Source organism: Siphateles boraxobius, unplaced genomic scaffold, assembly GCF_051911475.1.
Source record: "Siphateles boraxobius isolate OS27281-9 unplaced genomic scaffold, OSU_SipBor_1 20, whole genome shotgun sequence".
NCBI lineage: Eukaryota > Metazoa > Chordata > Actinopteri > Cypriniformes > Leuciscidae > Siphateles > Siphateles boraxobius.
In genome coordinates this window covers 5,170,688-5,193,937 of record NW_027508811.1, presented here as the reverse complement: position 1 = coordinate 5,193,937, position 23,250 = coordinate 5,170,688, and the positions used below count along the sequence as shown (strand labels likewise).

Below are 23,250 nucleotides of genomic sequence, written 5' to 3'. Positions count from 1 at the left end.
ATTTGCACAAAACTTTCACGATATTTTTATTTGAACTATTTATAGCGTTTCCATTAACTATTGTGTTATTTTTTCCCTCTTGCGATAAGTCATTCCGAAAATCATGTCAACGGATGTTGGTAGGTTTGCATATTTCGCAGCCATCGCACTAGCCCTTTTTTTAATCGATGGAGACATAGGTGTGTTATCCAATGATTAATGGCAAGGAAAGACCCTTATACTTGGGACCAGCCACGTATGAGGTGTTCTGGGTGTTTCTCCCTCCCTATCTGTTTCAAGGTCTTGATAAATTGTAGCATCTCTTTGTTGTTAAGAATCCAGTATTCCTGTTATTCCTTTAAAGTTGCCATGAAACAGAAGTTAAGATCAAGTTTCATTCCCTATTGTGACGTATATCCAAGTGAAACTGCTTCTCGAATAAAAGAACTAAAAAAACTATGACTCAATTGGGTATTGATTGGATGGTTGTGGTTTGCTATTGGTTGATCTCATGTGAGTGACGGGTTGTTGACCTTTCTCTCTTCCAACTTCCGTTATCAATCTCTCTCTATTTTTTTCCTCTTTTGAAAGTTGTGAAAACACTATTGTGGATTATTTATTTTGCTATTTGCAAATGGAAACAAAAAATAAATGTAATGTAGTCTCTCATTCACCGCTATAGAAGTTTGACGACCCAACTATGAAGACTTCCGCTTCTGAGAAACCTGGAAATGTGAAAGGGGTCAATCCCCAGATTTGATTTCACAGTTTTCATGCTAGTTAGATGCCAGCTGGACTATGACCGAAGAAATGACCGAAGTTTGTTTGCAAGAGAAGGAGATAAACTGCATATTAACTGTAATGGTGGCAAGATATCCAGCATGAAGCATATAGACAGATGGGTGGTGGGCAGACAGAGCACTTGTTGATCTGATGAATAATGGTTTGTTGGTCTGAAATCAATATAGAATGTCATCATCCACCTTCATCATTTCTGTTTTAGTGGAAAGGAGAAAAAGAGGGAAATTCGTGAGTGAACAAATGAAATCAAAACTAACACTATTCACAGTTCAATGCTCATTACTGGTCTCATTCGGCATTATTATTATTAATAATAATAATACTATTATTTCATAATTTAAATAGATTTTTTTAACTTGATCCATTAGGACTGAATGGATTGTGAAAGTGGATGTTTCTATTATTATTAATACATTTAAAACACACACTTTTCCATTTAATCCCACTTCTTAAAAAGGCCTCGCTGTATTTATTGAATCAGTTCACTATACTTTAGTATCCTGTATTATGACTTCACGGGATGCAAAAAGTCTGCAATGTGAAAACTACTTGCTAATCTAATTCTTGCTGACCACAAAAATCAATTTTCCATCAGTGGTGTATAGCAAATAATGCTTACTGTAACTCTTTCGCACTGTCTGCGCCTACTGTATCACTTGCAAATCACACTGAGAAAAACAATTAAAAATGTGCTGTCAAAACAAGGCCATGCAATATTTAGCGATATTAAGGAAACTACTTTAAAAATGTATCTTGTCAAGCTATAAGCTACTAATTTGAAGTGGTTTAGAAAAAGTAGTTTGCTAAGTTTATATATATAGGCTATATATATATATGTATATATGTGTGTATATACACATTCTTTCTCTGTTTCACTACTTTTAGTTTTCCTGTACATTGATTTTCAGAGATTTTACAGCCAACTATTTTAATAAAAGTTTCTCAGGTCATCACTTGTATCTATTTATCTGTCTGAAATAGAATCTTATGTAAGTTCTAAGAACATGGTATTCATTTGAGTTTGTATTGCATCTCTTGTTTTGCTCTAGGAGGAGGCCGTGTCTGGTCCACGGGGGTCTCGGGGTCCTAAGGTTGGTTACTGTGAACCTTTTTTTCTTTTTTTTTTCAATTTTGCGCTTGTGAAGTTTATCTGCAAAGTAACAGCCCCAGAGTTCATATCAGACAAATTACCCTGTGCTGTGCTTTGCTTTGCTGTGTCTTTTAGTCCACTTTTTCTTATTTTTTTATTAGTGTGATAAGAAATATCAGCATTGTGATGTGAATAATTTAAAGGAAAGTTCTGGGTTCATCAGTGACATTGTTGATTACCAGAAAATATCATTTCTGTAACAATGAAAAATTGTGTTTACAGGTTCAAAAAAGTTGCATGTTGAAATTGTCTATAGTGAGCTTAACTTGTATTGAACCCAGAACATTCATTCAAAACGATTTGCTTATGCTAAACACTTCATTAAATCTCTTTTTTTTTTACTGCTGTGTAAGCATCTGTTTGTAAATGTTTCATTTTAAATATATTACTAGATAATGGCTGAAGATGTTTATGATGTTGATGTGTAAACAAATTCATTTTAAACCATAATAATTATCCAGCCAAGCCTTATTGCATGAACTGTCATTACTTTTGACTGAATTTTGACACAAGTACTGAATTTTAGACTCGCTCAACCCGAGTTTATTTAGTTTAGCTGTATGAACTTTTTCGGGGGGGTTCTCTCTGTCTGCCAGGGTGAGCGAGGTGTACCTGGAGTACCTGGAGATGCTGGAGAGAAAGGAGAACCTGGGATTGGAATCACCGGACCCCCTGTACGTACCTGTTTGTTTTTAATTTTAACTTCATTGTCCTTCACAAACACAAATAGTCTTCATTTAAAGGGACAGTGCAACCAACTATATTGCATTCCAAGTAGCTTTAGAGTTTGGCATTTTTGTAAATGCATATCACACTGAAAACAGTAGTATTATAAGATAAGTGTAGTGATTCATAGGAAATAGCTTTATTTTATGTTTAACTTTTTTTTTCTGTAGGGTCTGATGGGGCCTAAAGGGGATACAGGATTTCAGGTAAAGGACTAATTGACATCCAAAAATGTAGACAAAGCATGTAAATTTTGTCACTGTGCATAATATAGGCTATTTATACCTCAATATTATATATTTTTCTAGAAGTTAAACTCTTGAAGTTAAACAGGTTAACACAGAGATTTAATCTAGATTGTGTTGAATATGATGAAGCCAAGGAAGTGAATTAACATGATGGTGTTATTTTCACAGGGTCCTCGTGGACCTGCAGGAACTGTTGGATTGCCAGGAAATATGGTGAGAAGTGCTTTTAAATCTTTGCAAGCATATCATGTCAAAAGGTGGACAAATCCCACTATGCATATCCTTATGTATGAATTGTATTATGTGAAGAATTCTTAAATACCTTGAATATTCTTATATTTATACATGAATGTGTTTCTTAATCTGAAAGGGACCTCCAGGCCCACAAGGCAGACCAGGGCTCCCCGGACCTCCTGGAGAACCGGTTCGTAACATTTTATTTTGTGACAGTTAATATCGAGTTGTACAGCCGTTTTGTTTGTTTTTGCTCCGCTAATGAAAATAGTTGACATTGCACTTAATGGAGAGTATAATAAATATTTGTGTTTGTATTGCATCTCATTTTTAATGCTGTATCTAATGCTGCTCTAAATAATGTTTCCCTTTCAGACAGCACTACCCATTGTGGGAGACATGGGGACATTACTGAAGGTACTGTCTGTCCTCTTATTTCTTATTATAGTCCTCTGTCTGCACTTATTACTACTGGAGTCTATTGGACACTGAACATTAGAAGTATGTTTTTTGTGAACAGTGCTAAGATAAATAAATAAAAGATGCTGAATTTACAGTTAGACCTCATGCACCCCAAAACGTTTCATTTTAGATGTATATCAGAAAGACTTTTGCCGAATTTGAAACCTGACATCTCAAACCGAAGATATTTAAACAGATATTTAAAACTGTGTTCCCTTCAGTGAGATTGTGTATGGATCTTAAGATAGATCTTACCCTGTGTTACCTAGAGGAATCTTATTTTTCCCTCTATAAAATGAAAGATTTTAGAAGCATTTCCTTTTATATTATACATACTATATTATACATTCCTTTTATATTATACCTATTATACATACTACTTTAGTAGCAAAACACAAATGCCCGACTATAGTTAGAGGGTATATAAAGCCCAGTTTTACCTGAGTAACTTTTAAACGTGTTTTATAAATAATTGAATTGCTGTCTTTGAAACTCTTGTATATTCAGCTCTTGGAAAAAGAAACACTCTTTCAACATTCACTCTTCGCACTCCCTTTAATTTGTGCCTATAAGTACATTCTGATCCAACGCATTCTCATCCTTTGGCGTCATGTAGGTGACGCCATATGACATTTCGTCGAAATCTTACGCACATGGCATCCTTTAGCGTCAATATAACACGCACTGTTATGGGTAGGTTTAGGTCTGGTGTAGGGTACGGTTATGACGCCTTGGGATCTGCGTCTCATATTCACGCTAAACGATGCCATGTGCGTTGGATTTAGATGAGCGTCACCTGTATGACGCTTTGGGTTCTGCGTCTCATTTTGATGCTAAAGGATGCCACGTGCGTAAGAATTCCACGAAATGTACAAAGCGTCACATGTATGACGCCAAAGGATGAGAACGGGCTGTCTGATCTGTCTTCCTCCTACACTGCTCTTTATGTTTCTGTTTGGGCATCATCCATTCATCTTTTTGCGACAATAAACTGACAAGATAAATGCCCATTTGCTGAAATACGGACGCAGTGAGATTCTTGGGAGTGAACCGTCAACCACAGCAACACACTGAGCTACTTACAGTAGCTAATGTACAGTAGTTCATATCCAGTTTAGATGTATACACAAAGAAAAGGAAATGCATCAAAACATACTTGAATGTCAATTTAAGAACAAGCAAGCGCAGGGCTGCTTTCTACAGAGTTTGAATTGAGCTGGAGTCAAAGATGGATGGATGGATGGATGGATGGATGGATGGATAGCTAGCTTGATGGGAGCAGGGTGCACGGAAGTGTCGAAATACATGTTGACAGGACATCCTATCAATCGATTCGGACCGAATGCAATGATTGGATGGGCATTTTTTGGTCCTGAGACTTCCTCAGAAGATATATGTATTTTTTATTTTATTTTTTTACAAATATTTAGACCGCTTATTGATTGCTTTCAGGATCTGACGAGAGTTTTGTGATGAGTTTCATGATATTTATGAAAATCACTGCCTACCCTAGCTTTAAAGGAATACTAAAACTGAAAAAGTCATCATCACACTCATATCATTCCTCGTATTATGACTTGTCTTCTGTGAAATGTTCAAGATGCTCTTTTTTTACACTATAAATGTGGATGATTTATATATTGTTAATTTCAACACCAAAAGGACAAAAAAGCAACATACAAATGCTATAAAAGTACATACATTTTATGATTTTATAAATAATTTTGTACATTTAGCTGTATAATTTATCATTCACTGTGTATGGAATTGAGCAGCTCTAATGTGCTTGCTAACATCTAACAACATTTTGTTGGCTAAACTATTCCTTTATATGAATTCATCTTATGTATTTAATGAAGCTCTGATACATATTTTTCTAGACAAATCTAAAAATGTCAAAGCACTCTGCTAGGTTTTTGTTACATTTTCTCCCTTTTCAAAATCTTTTGAATAATCTTTTGCTAAACTTTTGCTGTTATATCAGGTCACATGCTATTTTGCTAATTGTCAGTCTTGCACAAAGAACACAACTATAAATGCACTTCCTGAATCATCCTACACTAATTGAGCAGGTCGGACTAATGCACTAGTAAATTGCTACCTTCAGATACACTCGTGCCATGCGCGCTCAAAGTGCACCCAGTGTGAAATGTCAGCGCAATCCCTGCGACCTATTACGGTAAACCTTTGATTCCGCTTCCCGAGTATACAGTTACACTCTTTAAAGAGCAGAAGAGAAAAAAGGTTGCTTACTTAGCCCCCGAGTTTAAAACTGCATTTGAAAGCACATTCACTTTTGCTTTTCCTGTTTCCTGTGTCATTGGGCAAATGTATTGAGTTGAATGCATCAGGCTGACAAGGTTAAAATCTGTAGGAAAATGTCTTTGAGGAAAAAAAAGTACTTCCCTAATGCATACCTTTTATCAAGTTCTCTGCCTTTAAGTTGTTTGTATCTCTGGGTTTGACCTTTAGCTTTTTTGCAATGTGCAATGTGCCATATGTGTCTCTGAAAGCTGGTAAAAGCAGACATGCATTCTATACAGATATGCAATTAAGGACAATATACAGAAACAGATAAATGTGTGTACAGCTCATAAACACAAATAAGGACACTGGAGTGTGTTTGGTGTATTTCCACAGGAAGAGTGTGGTAAACGGTGCCATGTTTTACTTCAGTTGTCCTTTAGTGGAAATGAGATGGAGGTAAATTGAATCCTCCAATGAAATTGGAAGAAAGCTACACAGAGTAATAGAAATATCACTTCTCAAAATAAAAATGTTCCAGTGAGAAAACTGCATTCCATGTCAAAGGAAAAGTTGAATCATTAGTGAAATTTCAAACCATGTTGAAGTTAAATATGAAGATGAATGAGATTTTTTTTTCTGTACAACTATTTTGAGAAAGTTCTTCATTTTGATAAATTGGCTAATCAGTAGACTAATAATGTACAATGTTTTATGCATTGGCAATTAATCTATGGTATGCATTTTAAATCTCAAAAAGTTTGCATTTGAAATAAATTTCATTTTACCTGCTCAAATTTCTTTATGCAAAAAAAAAAAAAGTTTCTCATCTGCATTTAATCACATGCATTTCTAAATGATGGATCCTTTCTTTTATTTGTGGACATATAAGAGAAAGCTTTATTTTAAAATGTGTTGTATCCGGAGCTGATCTGAACAGAAGGAGAAAGAGATTAAAGGAGAGAAAGTTGGATTGCTGCACCTTACTGTGTGTGTGTGTGTGTGTGTGTGTGTGTGTGTGTGTGTGTGTGTGTGTGTGTGTGTGTGTGTGTGTGTGTGTGTGTGTGTGTGTGTGTGTGTGTGTGTGTGTGTGTGTGTGTGTGTGTGTGTGTGTGTGTGTGTGTGTGTGTGTGTGTGTGATGTTGACAGAACGCCTGCAGTGTGTGTCAGACCAGAGTACCAGGACTACCAGGGCAGAAAGGAGAAAAAGGTTCCTCTGGATCTCTAGGTATCCCAGGAATGGATGGAGAAAAGGTAAAAATCTCCTCACTAATTAATATTCTGTCCCTCCACCTGAGATTCTCTAGCACTGAGTGCTGTCATCTTTTCTGGCTGATGCAATGAATGATTTGTTTTGTTGATTCTTATTCTTGTGTCTGTCCTGTGGATCTGGCTTCTTACACTCTATGTTGGCTTCAACAGGGGGATCAGGGTCTGCGGGGCCCAGCTGGTAATCCTGGAAAAGAAGGTCCGAAGGTAAGCCACCCTAAATCACAGATTAGAGAAAAGAATCATGTGATCAGTAGACATATGAGCCCCAGTTCTGTCATGACAATTCTTGGAGAGATTCGCATGGTAATGGCTATGGCAATGTTAATGTATTTGGTCTTGGCAAAAGTTCCGAGACTTGCTACTGCCAATACATACACAGACATCTAGAGTTTCATGGCAGAACTTCGTATATATATCCACAGACTTCCCTTTAGCTGTAATTCTTTTTGGAAGTACAATCACATGCATTTCCTCCATTACAACAAGGTGTTGTGAGGTAAATATTTTATAAATGGTGCAACAATTAAAGCAAAAAAAAGAGTTTATGTACAGTACAGTACAGTACTGTGCCTGAATGTGAGACATTCATTGACAGGCAAGAACTGAGGCCACAGGAAAAGCATTAATAATGTATGAGAACATTCTTTAGAGTTGGAAGATTCTTTAGAGTTCAAAAGTGTGTACTTCCTGTTTCAACTATTGTTTATCTGTCTCATCATCATATAGGGAGTGAAGGGTGAGAGAGGCTTTCCTGGTCCAATGGGGGACAAGGGTGATGAGGTGAGTTATCAGAATAACACTGTGTTTACACTGTATGTGAGCGCTTGGTGCAATGCGACATAACTGAATGGATCCTGTTATAGGTGGTGGAGCGGTCCGTTATCTATCTATCTATCTATCTATCTATCTATCTATCTATCTATCTATCTATCTATCTATCTATCTATCTATCTATCTATCTATCTATCTATCTATCTATCTATCTATCTATCTATCTATCTATCTATCTATCTATCTATCTATCTATCTATCTATCTGTCTGTCTGTCTGTCTGTCTGTCTGTCTGTCTGTCTGTCTGTCTGTCTGTCTGTCTGTCATCTTTCATTAATGAAACATTTTTTTTGAGAACCAAGTATATTTTACAAGCAAACGTACGTATAATCAAACATGTCATCATTTATATAGAAAAAAAACAGTGAAACTTGTATAATTTCATAGTTCGTTACTTTTAGGTTTTACTTTTAAAATATTGTTTCCAAATATCTTTTTGCCTTCTTTTTTTATTTTTTTTATTCTATAGGTTTTTAAATAATATTGAAAGACCACTAACAAATACAAATTTAAGAAAAAGTTATGTCCAATCATTTAAATAATCAGGTCTTTTTTTATTCAGTTGCATTTGTAGCAATACTAACATTATATGGAACTGTATTTTGCTAGTCTACGACAGTTGGACCAATTTATTTTCATTCAAATTATTTTTTTATTTTCAGCACATTTATTTTCATTTTATTGTTGTTGAAGTCTACCCATAAGCTCATAGTTGACTGGTCCGGGGTTACATAATTCAATTTATTATCAGAATTCAGAATTGATCATTATCATATATTATTTTTTGTTGTAGTTGTTTTAAGTTAAGTTTTGAGCTGTGATCTGAAATTCTTTGTTCTAGGGGACCCCGGGTGTGCCAGGATTGCCTGGATCCACTGGCCGTATAGGGGCACCGGTGAGGATCTCCCAATAAAATGAAATGTTATTATTGCTTCATGGTTTCTATATGGGGCTTAGTTTATTTCCTTGGCAATCTTTTTCTTGCCAGCGTTGTGTCTAATCAAAATGATCCTTACGCATGTTCCTCTACATTTAGGGACTTCTTGGCAGACCAGGACCTGTTGGCCCCGCAGGACCAAAGGGAGAACGGGTAAGCATAATCTAGTTATCATTTCTTATACAATTTGTTTTGACAAAACTACCTCAGAAAACCTGAAATATAGTGCAAATGGACCACTTTTATTGTATTTCTTTATTGTCCACGTAGGTGGAAAATGGTATTTGGCTCACCAGAGGCAGTAGTTAAAAAACAAAGACAATTAACAGACAGATTCACATCACATAAATACAGGGGTGTGAAGTAACAAATTACAAATACTCACGTTACTGTAATTAAGTAGTTTATTTCAGAAATTGTACTTTTTTGAGTAGTTTAAAAATTGTGTAATTTTACTTTTACTTGAGTACATTTTAAGTGATGTATCTGTACTTTTTCTCTGCTATTTTCCTTCTGTTTGTGGTCGTTACTCGTTACATGCTTGTGTAAATTTTATTTTATTTTTATCCATCAACGTGATTGGATCGAGTAATCGATCTCGTGACTGTCATCAAATCAAATTAAGCATAGAAAACTTTAACCGCCTTTTCCTGGTGTTACTCGTGACTTATGTGGAAGTGCATTCTTCACGCATCAATTCAATCAGATATCAGCGTCTCCCTCTAATATGCTACGGTACATTTCTGCTTAATATGATATTTATAGGCTATAGGCTGGCCTGTCTGCAGGGCCTCACATTTGGTCTGACGTTGGGGGTATTGCGTGACGAGTGCATAATGGGGTGAATTCCCGCTCCCATTTACTTCACAATCACATTATAGAGAGACGCGCTTCACGATCTGTGCACTGCCGCGTCTCGCGCTCGCCACGCCGCCAGATTCAGAATCAGTGCACTCTATGAACCATGGCGTCAACTTGAACTGCATTTCTGTCAGTGTGTGACTACAGCTCGTTAATAAACAACGGTTTTTGATTGATCCATTATACAATCCGTCTTCATTTGGCAAGTGCACTTGCGCAAAAACATTTTTCATGTTCAACTTTTGTTTTTTTGTGTGTTGATGCTGCTGATAAAACAGCTTCGCCGAGACTACAAAGAGACATGCATTTGTGTGTGTGTGCATGTGTGTGTGTGTGTGTGTGTGTGTGTGTTTGTTTGTTTCTTTTGTAAAAGTTTTCTGGATATAACTTCCCTATTTAATGCACAATTTTCCTTACAAATTATATTATCAGCATTACAATGTGTGTAAATGTAGCCGTGTAAAATGTAAGGGATGATGCCACCCTTCTAGACCAATGTGCATTTACGTTTAAATTGTAACATATTTATGGAATTAAAGTGTGTAATTAGTGTTAGCTCACTACCTTTAGCCTTTTTCAGTGCATTATGTGAGGTAATCCAACGCTATCTCACGACCAATTCGTACGAATTTGTACAAGTGATTAAAACGTGGCTAATTCGTATGAATTCGTACGACCTCACTCATACGAATTTGTACGATTTGTCTGAACCCACGTGATGGGTAGGGGGTAGGTTTAGGGGCGGGGTCAGGGGTAGTCATTCGTATAAATTCATACGAATTGGCCAACTCGTAAAATATGTACGATTTAGCAAAAATCTTACTAATTCGTACGAGTGAGGTTGTATGAATTTGTACGAATTGCCGTGAGATCAGGCTGGGTAATCTGATAATATTAGTGATTCTCATTTATCAAAACACTAACATTGGTACCGTTTTGGAGAGAAATTGGGTATTTTTTTTTAATCTCTCATTTAACCCATCTCATGGTGTGTCATGCTGAACTATCATATGAGTTTCTAAAGGTTTTTGAATTCTTTGCACAGTTATGAATATTGATATTTTATGTTCAAGAATAGCATGCTCAGACCCAGCGGACTTTTGCCTAATTTTAAATGCTTTTTCCCCCCAAATAATATGATTTAAATGGTGATGAGTGTACTGATTTGATGCATTTTAAAAAGATGGATGATAGATATTCTTCAATCTTTCTGACAAAGAACAACATATAATGTGAATTACAGTATGTGCAATTTTTTTTAATTTATAAATTGTAGTGCACAGTGTTTATTATAAGGGGTAGAATCCGCAGCTCAGTACTCACTACTCACTACTCATGAGTACTTTTAAATAAGCTACTTTTTTACTCTTACTCAAGTAGTTTTTTGGACAAGTACTTTTTACTCTACTCACACTACATTTTTTGGAATGTAATGGTACTTTTACTTGAGTATGTTTTTTCAGTACTCTTTCCACCACTGCATAAATATATAAATACAGTTCATACCTTTATCATTTGGAATTATTGATCACCTGCGGAGTTGAGAATTTTAGTAGCGTTTGGAATAAAAGACCTCTTAAACACATTTATGCTGGCCTTGCAGTGCCGGCCAGAGCCTTTTGAGGGCCCTAAGCAGAATTTGATTTGGGGGCCCCCTCTCACCACGTGGAGTCACCTGTGCTTGACGATTATTGACACATATGTCACGCTTTAATGCTACATTATAAATCAAAACAGTGAGGTTATGTATTAATACAAAATAAATACTTCATAAAAAATAGATACTTGAATAAAAAAGTTTTAACTTTTACTTTACTCTTTTACTAACTCTTTGAAACTTCTGAAAACAAACTGTCACAAAACATATTAAATAAATTATATGCAAATGTGCATTAAATGTGCAATCTTCAACAACAAAATAAAACCAAAATAGACCAACATTAATATAATCAAAAATAGAATGTTACAAAAAAATAGATACTTAAATAATGAAAGTGCATCAGTATTCCACTTTTGTTTTTAAAACGTTTAACTTTTACTTTACTCTTTTACTAACTCTTTGAAACTTCTAAAAACAAACTGTCTCAAAACATATCTAATAAATTATTTGCTAAAATAATGACAAAACTGAGAAATCAGAAACATAATAACAGCAAGAGTTCAACAATGACAATTATTGAATTAAAATGTTATTTCTCATCTGTCTCAATACAGTGTAACTGTTCTTAATCTATCCTTCCTAGCTTGTCTGGACGCAAAGTCACTGATGACATTTTTGTACGGTATTGCTTGGCCAACTTTGTTATTAATACTATCTGTTGGCAAATGGGCATAATTGCAGTATGGTGAACACATACTATGGTGATCTACTGCAGCCTAAATATGAGAGTAGCACCGCTACTAGCACCGAAGTTCCCCTTCGGCTGTTTTCTCGTACTTAAACCGATATCTATTGATAGTGAAATACACCTAGATAAATGTATATTAAAGGGATAGTTCACCCAAAAATCTAAATTCTGTCAGTATTTACTCACCCTCATGTTGTTCCAACCCCATAAGACCTTCGTTCATCTTCGGAACACGAATTAAGATATTTTTGATGAAATCTGAGAGCTGGATCACTCCTCCATACTCCTCCATAGGCTTCTTCGGGGATTGAAACTTGTTCCCCGAAAAGTTATTAAAGACATTGTTAAAATAGTCCAAGTGACTACAGTGGCTCAATCTTAAGTTTATCAAGCAACGGGAATATAAGACATGCGACTTTATTTCAACTATTCATTTCCTTCTCTCTGGTTCTCGAGTCGGTTCACGTAGTGTAATAGCGAAGAGCTTCTGTGTTGTACGTCACACGCATCACACACATGACCAGCATCGGCCAATAGAGAGCCTACGTGTGATGTACAACACAGAAGCACTATGCTATTACACTACGTGAACCGACTCGAGGCCCACAGAGAAGGAAATTAATAAGTTGAAATAAAGTCGTTAATTTTGGGGGGGTTTCGCACAAAAAGTATTCCCGTCGCTTGTAAAAAAACAAACAAAAAAAAACAGCCATTTAGTTCTCTTATGCCTCGGGCCAGCCTTGTGGCCTTGTATAATTTTTAGCTTTATAGCTTTAAAATTGCTCATTTTGTGTTAAGATTTAGCTCAACATAAGAATTGAAGAAATAATGATCCAAAAATTACTGTCATCCATTATGTATATAATTTTAAAACTTTTGTTTAAATATTCTGCAATTACATTGAATTTCAGAGTGGGATAAAGACAAAACGTGATGCACATCTTCCGTTTTTCACTTTCCCCAACATTATAATTCTTTGACCCATCAGCATCTGTATGAGTCACGCACACACTTTCTAATAAACAGCTGGAGTAATGCTCTCACAAACGGTTAGCGGGAGATAGTGAATATGCCGCTCGATGTGTTCGACGAGCTTGTACGGAGCCCTGCAGTGTGCAGATATGCAATAGAAAAGGAATAGAGGCATTTTTCTCCGTTTTCATCAGCTGGTCGGCTCCACTGAGAGCCAATCCAATAAGAGCTAAGGGGCACCAAGTCTATCCACAACTTCCACAGGCTCTATCTGAATCCTGTTATTATTCACACCATTTGCTAACACTGCCGCATGATGTTGGCCCTGACTCTCAATGCAATCACACACTGTGTTTGGAGAGGCAGAGTTTGTGCTACGCATGTAAATAAAAGAAATGTCTTTTTATTCCAGGGCAGCGAAGGAATGCAAGGCAGACCCGGACCTCCTGGACCTCCTGTAAGTTCTGGTGCTGATTGCAAGTGTTTAGGGTGACTCAGCTTGAAATGTAAAGGTGTTGAAGTTTAAAATGTGCATTTTGACCATCGCTAGGAATTGAAAACGGAATTGCAAAAGCAATGAATTCTTTCCAACAGTTTTCCATAACACTTCCACATGTTTGTCATTGGTCACAACCATACAGATATTTGGTCCCACTTTATATTAAGTGGCTTTAACTACTACTGTATGTACTAACATTGAAATGAATAATTTGATACAATGGACTTATTGTGTACATACATGTTTTTACATTGTACTTATATTTTGAAAATACCTGCATGTAATTACAGCTGTAATTACTTTATGTAATTACATTTGTAATTACACTGTTGACCCTTCCTTTACACCTTAACCCAACCTTAAACCAACCCATACCACCACACCTGTCCATAACCTTACCCGTATCACACCTCAATAGCAGCACAAGTGTTTTACAATACAACATGAAGACAATAAGTACATTGTACTTATTTTTCGATGTAAGTACATAGTACTTAAAGCCACTTAATATAAAGTGGGACCAGATATTGTATTAGGGTATCTGTACTTTTACTCAAGTACTCGATTTGTGTAATTAGCCTACAAATGGTTTACTCATAGTTGTCCCTGAAAGACATAGAATACAGAGGGGAAATAATGCACACTTTAGCTTTAAATGATGTATGAGATCCCAGGGAAACTTTATTTGTAATTTCTTACAAAGATCTGAAAGATTCATAGGTAATAGCTATTTGTATGCTTTCCAAACAAAGTTTAGTGATTAACACTATAAAGCTTACTCTATCATATTTCATACATAGACCTCTAAATTATCAACATGATAAAATCTTTGCCGTAAAAATCTGTTGTACACAATCATCTACATGCCTTTTTAGTAAAAGTAAAAGGCATTTTATTATAATTCTAAAAATGTCTCTCTTCAGATTGGGGTATATTTTTTTGCAGTGAAATCTATAATGATTTTTATAAAATAAACACATGTATAACTTTTATATTGTTAGTAATATTTCAAGATGAACACTTACTGGACAGAATCAACTTAGGTTTACTTGATTTTACATACATAAATTACAGAATTTCATCCTTTTTTTGGTCCTTTAAATAACATCTGCACCAAATTGCATTATTATTATTATTATTTTATTTACTTATTTACTTTAATTTAGTCATCGGAATAAAATTGAGGGGTTTTTTTTGTCACTCCTCAAGTGTGAACTCCATATTCTCACTATATCATACTATATTGTCCATAAAAGCCTGATGTATAAAATCTCATGTAAAACACATGTAAACATTTTATACATTTTTTTTATATATTTTGTCTAAAGTTTCAATAACTGTTCCATGCAGAATAAGGTATTAATATGTGCTTTATAGGTACTAATAAACAGCCACTATAGTAATATGCAAGCTAATAAGCAACTAGTTAATAGTGAGAATTGGACCCTTAACTAAGTGTTACCTTCCTTACTGATTTTATTGCCCAGTGAATGATAAAACTGGAGAAAAATCTCATTGACTTATATTTGAAGGAGAGACCCAAACACATCTGGAGACAAGAATATCATATTGACTGGTGTGTGGTTCTTTTGTGTGTTTTTATTTTATTTTTTACTTCTTTTCAGGGTGTTCCAATTGCAGAGGGCAATGGAATGAGCAGTCTCTATAAGCTTCAGGTAAAACTTTTTACCTGATACTAAAACACTGTCACAGTATTTTTGTATGTCTTTTTATTTGTCATATTGTTCATTTTTGATAAACTATAGTTATTTTTTTACAGAATGGAGCGGCTAATACAGGCCAACCCGGACCACCCGGGCCCTCCGTATGTTTTATTTATTTATTTTCTAAATTATTTCCCGCATAAAATGAATAGCTGTTTGAAGTTAACAAACTTCAGGGAATCAGTTGTGGCACTTTTAATGAAGTTTAAATGTCAATACACAAAGAAGCTACATTGATTTGGGAATCTGTATTCAGTCTAGCTGCTGTTTTCAAGAGTTTTACGCAGCATTATTTGAAGGACGGATCACGGCCACACAGACACAAATCTGAAACTCAGACAATGACAGTAGCCCAGAGGGAGAAGGACAAAACAATCCCGTCGTCACGCAGAGTCAATAATGTAGCTGCTTGTAAAGGAGGGGTAATTGAAATGCAGTGCTTTAACAGGGGGGGAAATTAAATATATAGGCTATCTATATATATAAAAGAGCTGGATGGAATCATCCGATTAGCTTATCAACACAGCGACACACACACTTATCTACTCTGTATGTAATGTGTCCTTCCTTTCCATGAAGAACAAGAGTGTATTCCCTCCTGGGCCATCTTTACCAGACCGCCCAGAACTCTGAAAAATGCGAAACCCTTATCAGCAGGTCTGAAAGAGGACACTCTCCAATCTCCCTCCTCACTGAGATAGACACGACGAGCTGCTTACAAGTCCCCCAGGGTGCTTTGTTTCGGGTTTATCCTCAGCTGAACCTGTTCTAAGTGGGACGTGGCTCCTCTTGTTGATGTGCCGCAGCGCACTGAGACAAAGCTCACTTAAACTTCATTTGAACAATCAAGAAGCTTGTGGTTGGGAGAAAGAATGATCTATCTATCTATCTATCTATCTATCTATCTATCTATCTATCTATCTATCTATCTATCTATCTATCTATCTATCTATCTATCTATCTATCTATCTATCTATCTATCTATCTATCTATCTATCTATCTATCTATCTATCTATCTATCTATCTATCTATCTATCTATCTATCTATCTATCTATCTATCTATCTATCTATCACCTACCTACCTTTTTCTGGTTTAAAAAAGCGTTTTTGTCGAACGGATCATAAGTGGACAATGCTAAATACAGGTGTAAACAGGATCTAAATTGTTTTGAGATTGTCCACTTTCGACCACTTCCAGAGGCAGTTGAAAACACATTCGACCGGATTGCTTTCGTGGTGTAGACGCTCATGTGTTCGAACAGCCACAAAAGACCGCCTACTCTCCGCATACTGACCTAAAGCCGCAAAAAATGCTACATTTCTTCGGACACTGTAACAGTCGTGATATGATGTAACGCTCTGCAGCGTCTTTTTTGTAAACATGAATTCAACATATAACAAATAGTAATACGCTCAAAGGGTCTCATTCATGCAACACGAGCAGGACGAATTTTTGTGTAAATCGTGTGTAAAGTGGTTCTGGCGTAAATTTTCGGATTCATTAAAATGTTCGTATTTTCCAAATGTTAGCTGGTACGAAAGAAATCTACACCTGCTCCCAGCCACGCGTAAATAGCGCGCTTAACATCCGAGCGTTTTGCTCATTAATAAGGCTGCATTTTAATTCACCTTAATCGGGTACATATTTACACGGCATTTTGAAAAAATATTATATATAGTAGATACATATGGTTTTTCTTTTTACTTTTATTATGAGAGCCAGTAATAGCATCTGCAAACGGAACACTTTAATCAAATAATGAATTGCTTTCAATAGGGCTGTGCAAACTAATAGCCCCTTAATTGTTACGGAAATAGTTTCCTATAAAATGGCCAAAATCGGGCAAAACAAGAAACATTTACGATGGCTGATATAGCGCTTTTGCTAGATTTGGCAGATAGAGCGCTGCGCAAAAGGTTTATTTTCAGAGAAAATTACAATTTCTGCATTTTCCTTTTTATGAAATTTTCCTTTTTAATTCGCTTTTGGGAAGACATGTTGAAATCCTTCGTTTTGTGTCATAATATGATGCCCATATATAGTTGTCAGTCTGATTTAATGGGCGGGATTTATGGTAATTGAGAATGAGCGTGCACGCGCGTCCCATTTACGACTGTTTGGAATTCATTAACACACACACACACACATTTCACTATCACATCTGACGGTTACGAAGTATTTGTGAATCAGGTGAAGAGCTTTCGGAAAGGTCTCTTTACGCGCAAATCACTCACATATTTGTATAAAAAAATGTATAAAATATACAATCTACTCGACTTGACTGCAATAATCGTTATTTTAATTCAGCCAAGAGGTCACGTCATGATGTATCGATCTTTTACTGGTCACACATCTTCACGTGATGTGAATTTGTAGGACAGAGTTCACCAAACTTCAACCTTGCGTTTCCTGTCTGACACATTCGCATTCATAAGAATGGAAGTCAATGGAATGAAAAGTGTGTGCTAGCTAGACAGGATTTAAACTTTGTCGGCTGAAGACCTAAGTTTGGTACGAAGACAAAAACGCACCAAGCACAATGTTCTCTCACCATTCCTGATTTCTAACACACTCACTGCGTACGGCGTGATCTTGCGGCTTTCAGACCTGAAACGAAAGCTGCTGCTTATTTCATCCATTAGATCAAAAGATTTGAGAAAATCCCAGCAAAAATAAGCCCACAAAATCAGTGGTTGAAAGTGGACAAAAGAGACGGATTAAAATATCAGGTGCAATTAAATGCACTTTCATTTTACAAACTGAGGTGAGAGAACACTTACCATGACATTTCCCAGAATGCCTTAAAGGTGCCTTGTGTCATGTCCGCCAAAAACTCAATTCATTCTCCACATTCCATACGGCGCAGTATACCTCCAGAAAGTGAGTTGGTCTACTCTAGAGTATCAAACGAGAAACGGCATAGTCTCTATGCTCCGCCCCTACCTTCACAACGATCCTAGAGCCATAGCCAAAGCCAAGCCAACTCCTAATAGAGGACGTTTTGACTCCAGAGGAACGTTGGTTGATGTCAAGTGATTTTTAAATATGACATCTTCAAGCTACTCCCCTTCACCTTTACCAGTGAATATGTTCATATTTGTTTTGTTCATATTACATTTTTATTGTTAGTTTGAATTACATTAATTTGACAGACAGCATTCGCTGACGTTGACCAAGCTGGCGCCATTCAGAGCTGCCAACTCTCACGAATTCACCGTGAGACACAATCAATTGACACTTTTTACACGCTCTCAGTCACGCCACACATCATTTTTGTCACGCACAGAAAAATTGCAAAGCAAAGAGGACACGGAGACCGACAGACTAGACAGAGCAGGTTAGTTATGATATATAAAAAATCTCAGCTCTCAGATTCTGTCAATTTTATTATGCAATTCAAACAATAAATAACGTTTTGGCTCTTGTAAATGTTACACGACAGATCTCTAGCGCACGTGAACCGATTATCTCTACTAGCTAATAGTAAAAAAAACACGAACACTGTTGAAAGAGACAGTAGGCTACAACTTACCAAAATGTATTCCTCATACATAATATCGACCAATAATTTTTTTTAATCAGCGTGCAGAGGTCAATAACATAGCTGGAGAACAAATATGTCAGATTTACCTCAGGAAAGCAATTTAATAAACATAATATAATTAGCTAATGTTACATTTTATCATCAGCTTGGTAGAGACGGGCTCTGCTAGATAACAGGTGAAAACCGAATCGGATCTGTGGGTAGAGCTAACTATCAAACACATCAGGTTCAAATACGCCCACAAACCGTGCGAGTTATTCGTGTAACCTGCAGAGTTCATGCAGTTTGGCTGGTGTATCCCGCATACCGCCTCCCATGGCCGAAACTGGTATTATGACACTTGTCGGGCCGTGGCTAGTAATTTAGCATGCTAATTCAGGTTGATATCTCTGCAGCACTACAGGTCCTTCTCAAAAAATTTACATATTGTAATAAAGTTCATTATTTTCCATAATGTAATGATAAAAATTAAACTTTCATATATTTTAGATTCATTGCACACCAACTGAAATATTTCAGGTCTTTTATTGTTTTAATACTGATGATTTTGGCATACAGCTCATGAAAACCCAAAATCCTATCTAAAAAAAATAGCATATCATGAAAAGGGTCTCTAAATGAGCTATTAACCTAATCATCTGAATCAACTAATTAACTCTAAACACCTGCAAAAGATTCTTGAGGCTTTTAAAAACTCCCAGCCTGTTTCATTACTCAAAACCGCAATCATGGGTAAGACTGCCGACCTGACTGCTGTCCAGAAGGCCATCATTGACACCCTCAAGCAAGAGAGTAAGACACAGAAAGAAATTTCTGAACAAATAGGCTGTTCCCAGAGTGCTGTATCAAGGCACCTCAGTGGGAAGTCTGTGGGAAGGAAAAAGTGTGGCAAAAAACGCTGCACAACGAGAAGAGGTGACCAGACCCTGAGGAAGATTGTGGAGAAGGACCGATTCCAGACCTTGGGGACCTGCGGAAGCAGTGGACTGAGTCTGGAGTAGAAACATCCAGAGCCACCGTCCACAGGCGTGTGCAGGAAATGGGCTACAGGTGCAGCATTCCCCAGGTCAAGACACTTTTGAACCAGAAACAGCGGCAGAAGCGCCTGACCTGGGCTACAGAGAAGCAGCACTGGACTGTTGCTCAGTGGTCCAAAGTACTTTTTTCGGATGAAAGCAAATTTTGCAAGTCATTCGGAAATCAAGGTGCCAGAGTCTGGAGGAAGACTGGGGTCCATCAGTGATGGTCTGGGGTGCCATGTCAGCTGCTGGTGTTGGTCCACTGTGTTTTATCAAGGGCAAGGTCAATGCAGCTAGCTATCAGGAGATTTTGGAGCACTTCATGCTTCCATCTGCTGAAAAGCTTTATGGAGATGAAGATTTAATTTTTCAGCACGACCTGGCACCTGCTCACAGTGCCAAAACCACTGGTAAACGGTTTACTGACCATGGTATTACTGTGCTCAATTGGGCTGCCAACTCTCCTGACCTGAACCCCATAGAGAATCTGTGGGACATTGTGAAGAGAAAGTTGAGAGACGCAAGACCCAACACGCTGGATGAGCTTAAGGCCGCTATCGAAGCATCCTGGGCCTCCATAACACCTCAGCAGTGCCACAGGCTGATTGCCTCCATGCCACGCCGCATTGAAGCAGTCATTTCTGCAAAAGGATTCCCGACCAAGTATTGAGTGCATAACTGAACATAATTATTTGAAGGTTGACTTTTTTTGTATTAAAGGGTTAGTTCACCCAAAAATGAAAATTAAGCCATTAATTACTCACCCCCATGCTGTACCAACCCCGTAAGACCTTCGTTCATCTTCGAAACACAAATGAAGATATTTTTGATTAAATCTGAGAGGTGGATCACTGCTACATAGGCTGCCAGAGGGAATGAAACTTGACGGCCCAGAAAGTCATTAAAGAACATGTTTAAATATTCCATGTGCCTACAGTGGCTCAACTATAAGTTTATCAAGCGACGAGAATACTTTTTTCCCGAAAAAAAAAACATAAATAACGACTTTATTCGACTACTCCTTTTCTTCCTTGTGGGCCTGAGACGAGAGTTCAAGAGATTTCCACGACGCATGCGCGAGAACTGAACAAGAAGTATTAGAAGAAGAACGTCCTCTTCTCAGTTCTCGCGCATGCGTCGTGGGAATCTCTTGAACTCTCGTCTCAGGCCCACAAGGAAGAAAAGGAATAGTCGAATAAAGTCGTTATTTATGGGGGTTTTTTCGGGAAAAAAGTAGTCTCGTCGCTTGATAAACTTATAGTTGAGCCACTGTAGGCACATGGAATATTTAAACATGTTCTTTAATGACTTTCTGGGCCGTCAAGTTTCATTCCCTCTGGCAGCCTATGTAGCAGTGATCCACCTCTCAGATTTAATCAAAAATATCTTCATTTGTGTTCCGAAGATGAACGAAGGTCTTACGGGGTTGGTACAGCATGGGGGTGAGTAATTAATGACTTAATTTTCATTTTTGGGTGAACTAACCCTTTAAAAACACTTCTTTTTTGGTCCGATGATATATGCTAATTTTTTGAGATAAGAATTTTGGGTTTTCATGAGCTGTTTGCCAAAATCATCAGTATCAAAACAATAAAAGACCTGAAATATTTCAGTTGGTGTGCAATGAATCTAAAATATATGAAAGTTTAATTTTTATCATTACATTATGGAAAATAATGAACTTTATAACAATATGCAAATTTTTTGAGAAGGACCTGTATAACTTGTCATTTTTTAATGACATCATCGCCCTTATTTCTTCTCATTCTTTTGATGCGTGTAGCTAATTTTTTGGATATTTTTACCTCAATTCTTACACATGGCACCTTTAAAGCCCCCATGCGGTGAAAATCAAGCTTTTGATGTTATTTATATGTCTGTAAGGTGTTTTTATATGCTTTAAGACAAACCATGTGTAAATTTATAAGTCAACACCATTGCTGAGTATTTTCTCCTTAAAACTGCAGTGAGCCGAAGACAGTCTCAAAAACATGGTTTGAAATCGCTGGTGTTTCTGACATTGCAAACTACCTTGTAACCAAACGCGTCAAAGTTTGATCATCAACGAGTGAGTGGAGGCGGGGCTAATTTGCATATTCATAGAACCGCATATACTAAATGAGGCAAGGGTGTAGAGTTACATTCAAGCTATTTTAAGGCATGAAGTATTTTGTTAAGGAAAAAACGTTAAATATGTCATTTTGGTGGTCAAAGATGAGGTTTAAAGGATAACATTATTGAACACAGTGGGTCTTTAACATCATTATTATTAATAGATTCAAATGATGTCAAATATTCATCTGATAACATTGTAGTGGCCATTTTGTGGTGCAGTGGCTATTTTGGCTGTTTAACTTAGAAATATTTCCAATCTGTTGGGTAAAAATGTATTCTACATACAAATAGTCATATTTGGTCAAAACAAATGTATATAGAATTATTTGTTTAGTCACAAACTTCATAACATTCCTTTCTCGTGAGACTATTTAATTTAAATTACAATCTACTAAATTCTACTTCCTGTCATGCCAATGAAACTTTCCTGTGATACGTTGCTACTACAGTTCAAGTTCACACTCATGAAATCCAAAAGCTTCGATTCTTAAATTCGGGATCATGCTCAGTCTTTTTAGATAGGCAGCTCGCTCGGTTTTGGAACAGAGTTCTGTCAACATAATTCCCTCGTGGGTCTTTTGTTTGAGTGTGTTAGTGTATGACAGCATATCTAAACAGATGTCATACAGCTAATTACACAGATTGGATTAATTGATAGCACACATAGAAATAAGGTCAGTTTCATGGGCTAATTCTGTGCCTTTTCTTTTCCAGGGGCCCAAAGGAGATGAAGGAAGGATGGTGAGTGTTGCTTCACTGTGATTTGTATGAAATGGTCCTCGTCCTTGTGGTCCTTCTATGCCAGTGGATTGAGAGAAACAGGTCTGGCCAGCACTCGCTTTCTGGCTAGTCTCCATTAATCACAGTTTCTGGCTCAGAAGTAGCCCGAGAGCAGCCGAGCACAACAGTTTAGTCACACCGCATTCTCAACAACAATAGGAGTGATCAGGAATGCCGCCTAAATCAAATTGTCGCCGCATATTCCTCTGCCTTTGGGGGAGGTTGTAAATGCTGTACATGCACACACTCTCTCAACAAAAGCACATGCACATCAGCGACAGACCCCTACAATAGCAGCAATTCAGCTCCGACTGGCAAAAAGCTGGCACTTCCTGTTCTCACGGGTGCAATTTTGATTTTTTCTTTTTTTCTTTTTCTTTTTTTTTGCGAAACGATTTTTCAGCGCCATGCTAATTTGACATTTGAATAAATGGTCCCAGCAGTCTCCAGCACTGTGCTAGAATTACACCCATCTGTCTCTCCAGTCGATCCTCTTTTTTG

The 23,250-nt window shown here is 37.0% G+C and overlaps 1 protein-coding gene across 3 annotated transcripts in view; it reads left to right on the top strand.

Annotated features, from left to right (window-relative positions):
* LOC143744800 (uncharacterized) overlaps positions 1-23,250 on the top strand; it is a 178,020-nt gene that overhangs the window by 126,617 nt on the left and 28,153 nt on the right. For 2 of the 3 annotated variants that reach the window (XM_077236467.1, XM_077236466.1), the window contains 15 exons: positions 1,830-1,871; positions 2,527-2,604; positions 2,827-2,862; positions 3,073-3,117; positions 3,275-3,328; positions 3,514-3,555; positions 6,994-7,098; positions 7,267-7,320; positions 7,843-7,896; positions 8,789-8,842; positions 8,984-9,037; positions 13,478-13,522; positions 15,190-15,240; positions 15,345-15,389; positions 22,684-22,710. In XM_077236467.1, coding sequence (XP_077092582.1) covers positions 1,830-1,871; positions 2,527-2,604; positions 2,827-2,862; positions 3,073-3,117; positions 3,275-3,328; positions 3,514-3,555; positions 6,994-7,098; positions 7,267-7,320; positions 7,843-7,896; positions 8,789-8,842; positions 8,984-9,037; positions 13,478-13,522; positions 15,190-15,240; positions 15,345-15,389; positions 22,684-22,710 — 786 coding nt within the window. Of the gene's footprint in view, positions 1-1,829; positions 1,872-2,526; positions 2,605-2,826; positions 2,950-3,072; positions 3,118-3,274; positions 3,329-3,513; positions 3,556-6,993; positions 7,099-7,266; positions 7,321-7,842; positions 7,897-8,788; positions 8,843-8,983; positions 9,038-13,477; positions 13,523-15,189; positions 15,241-15,344; positions 15,390-22,683; positions 22,711-23,250 lie in introns of those variants that run through there. The other variant, XM_077236468.1, reaches the window with a different exon arrangement.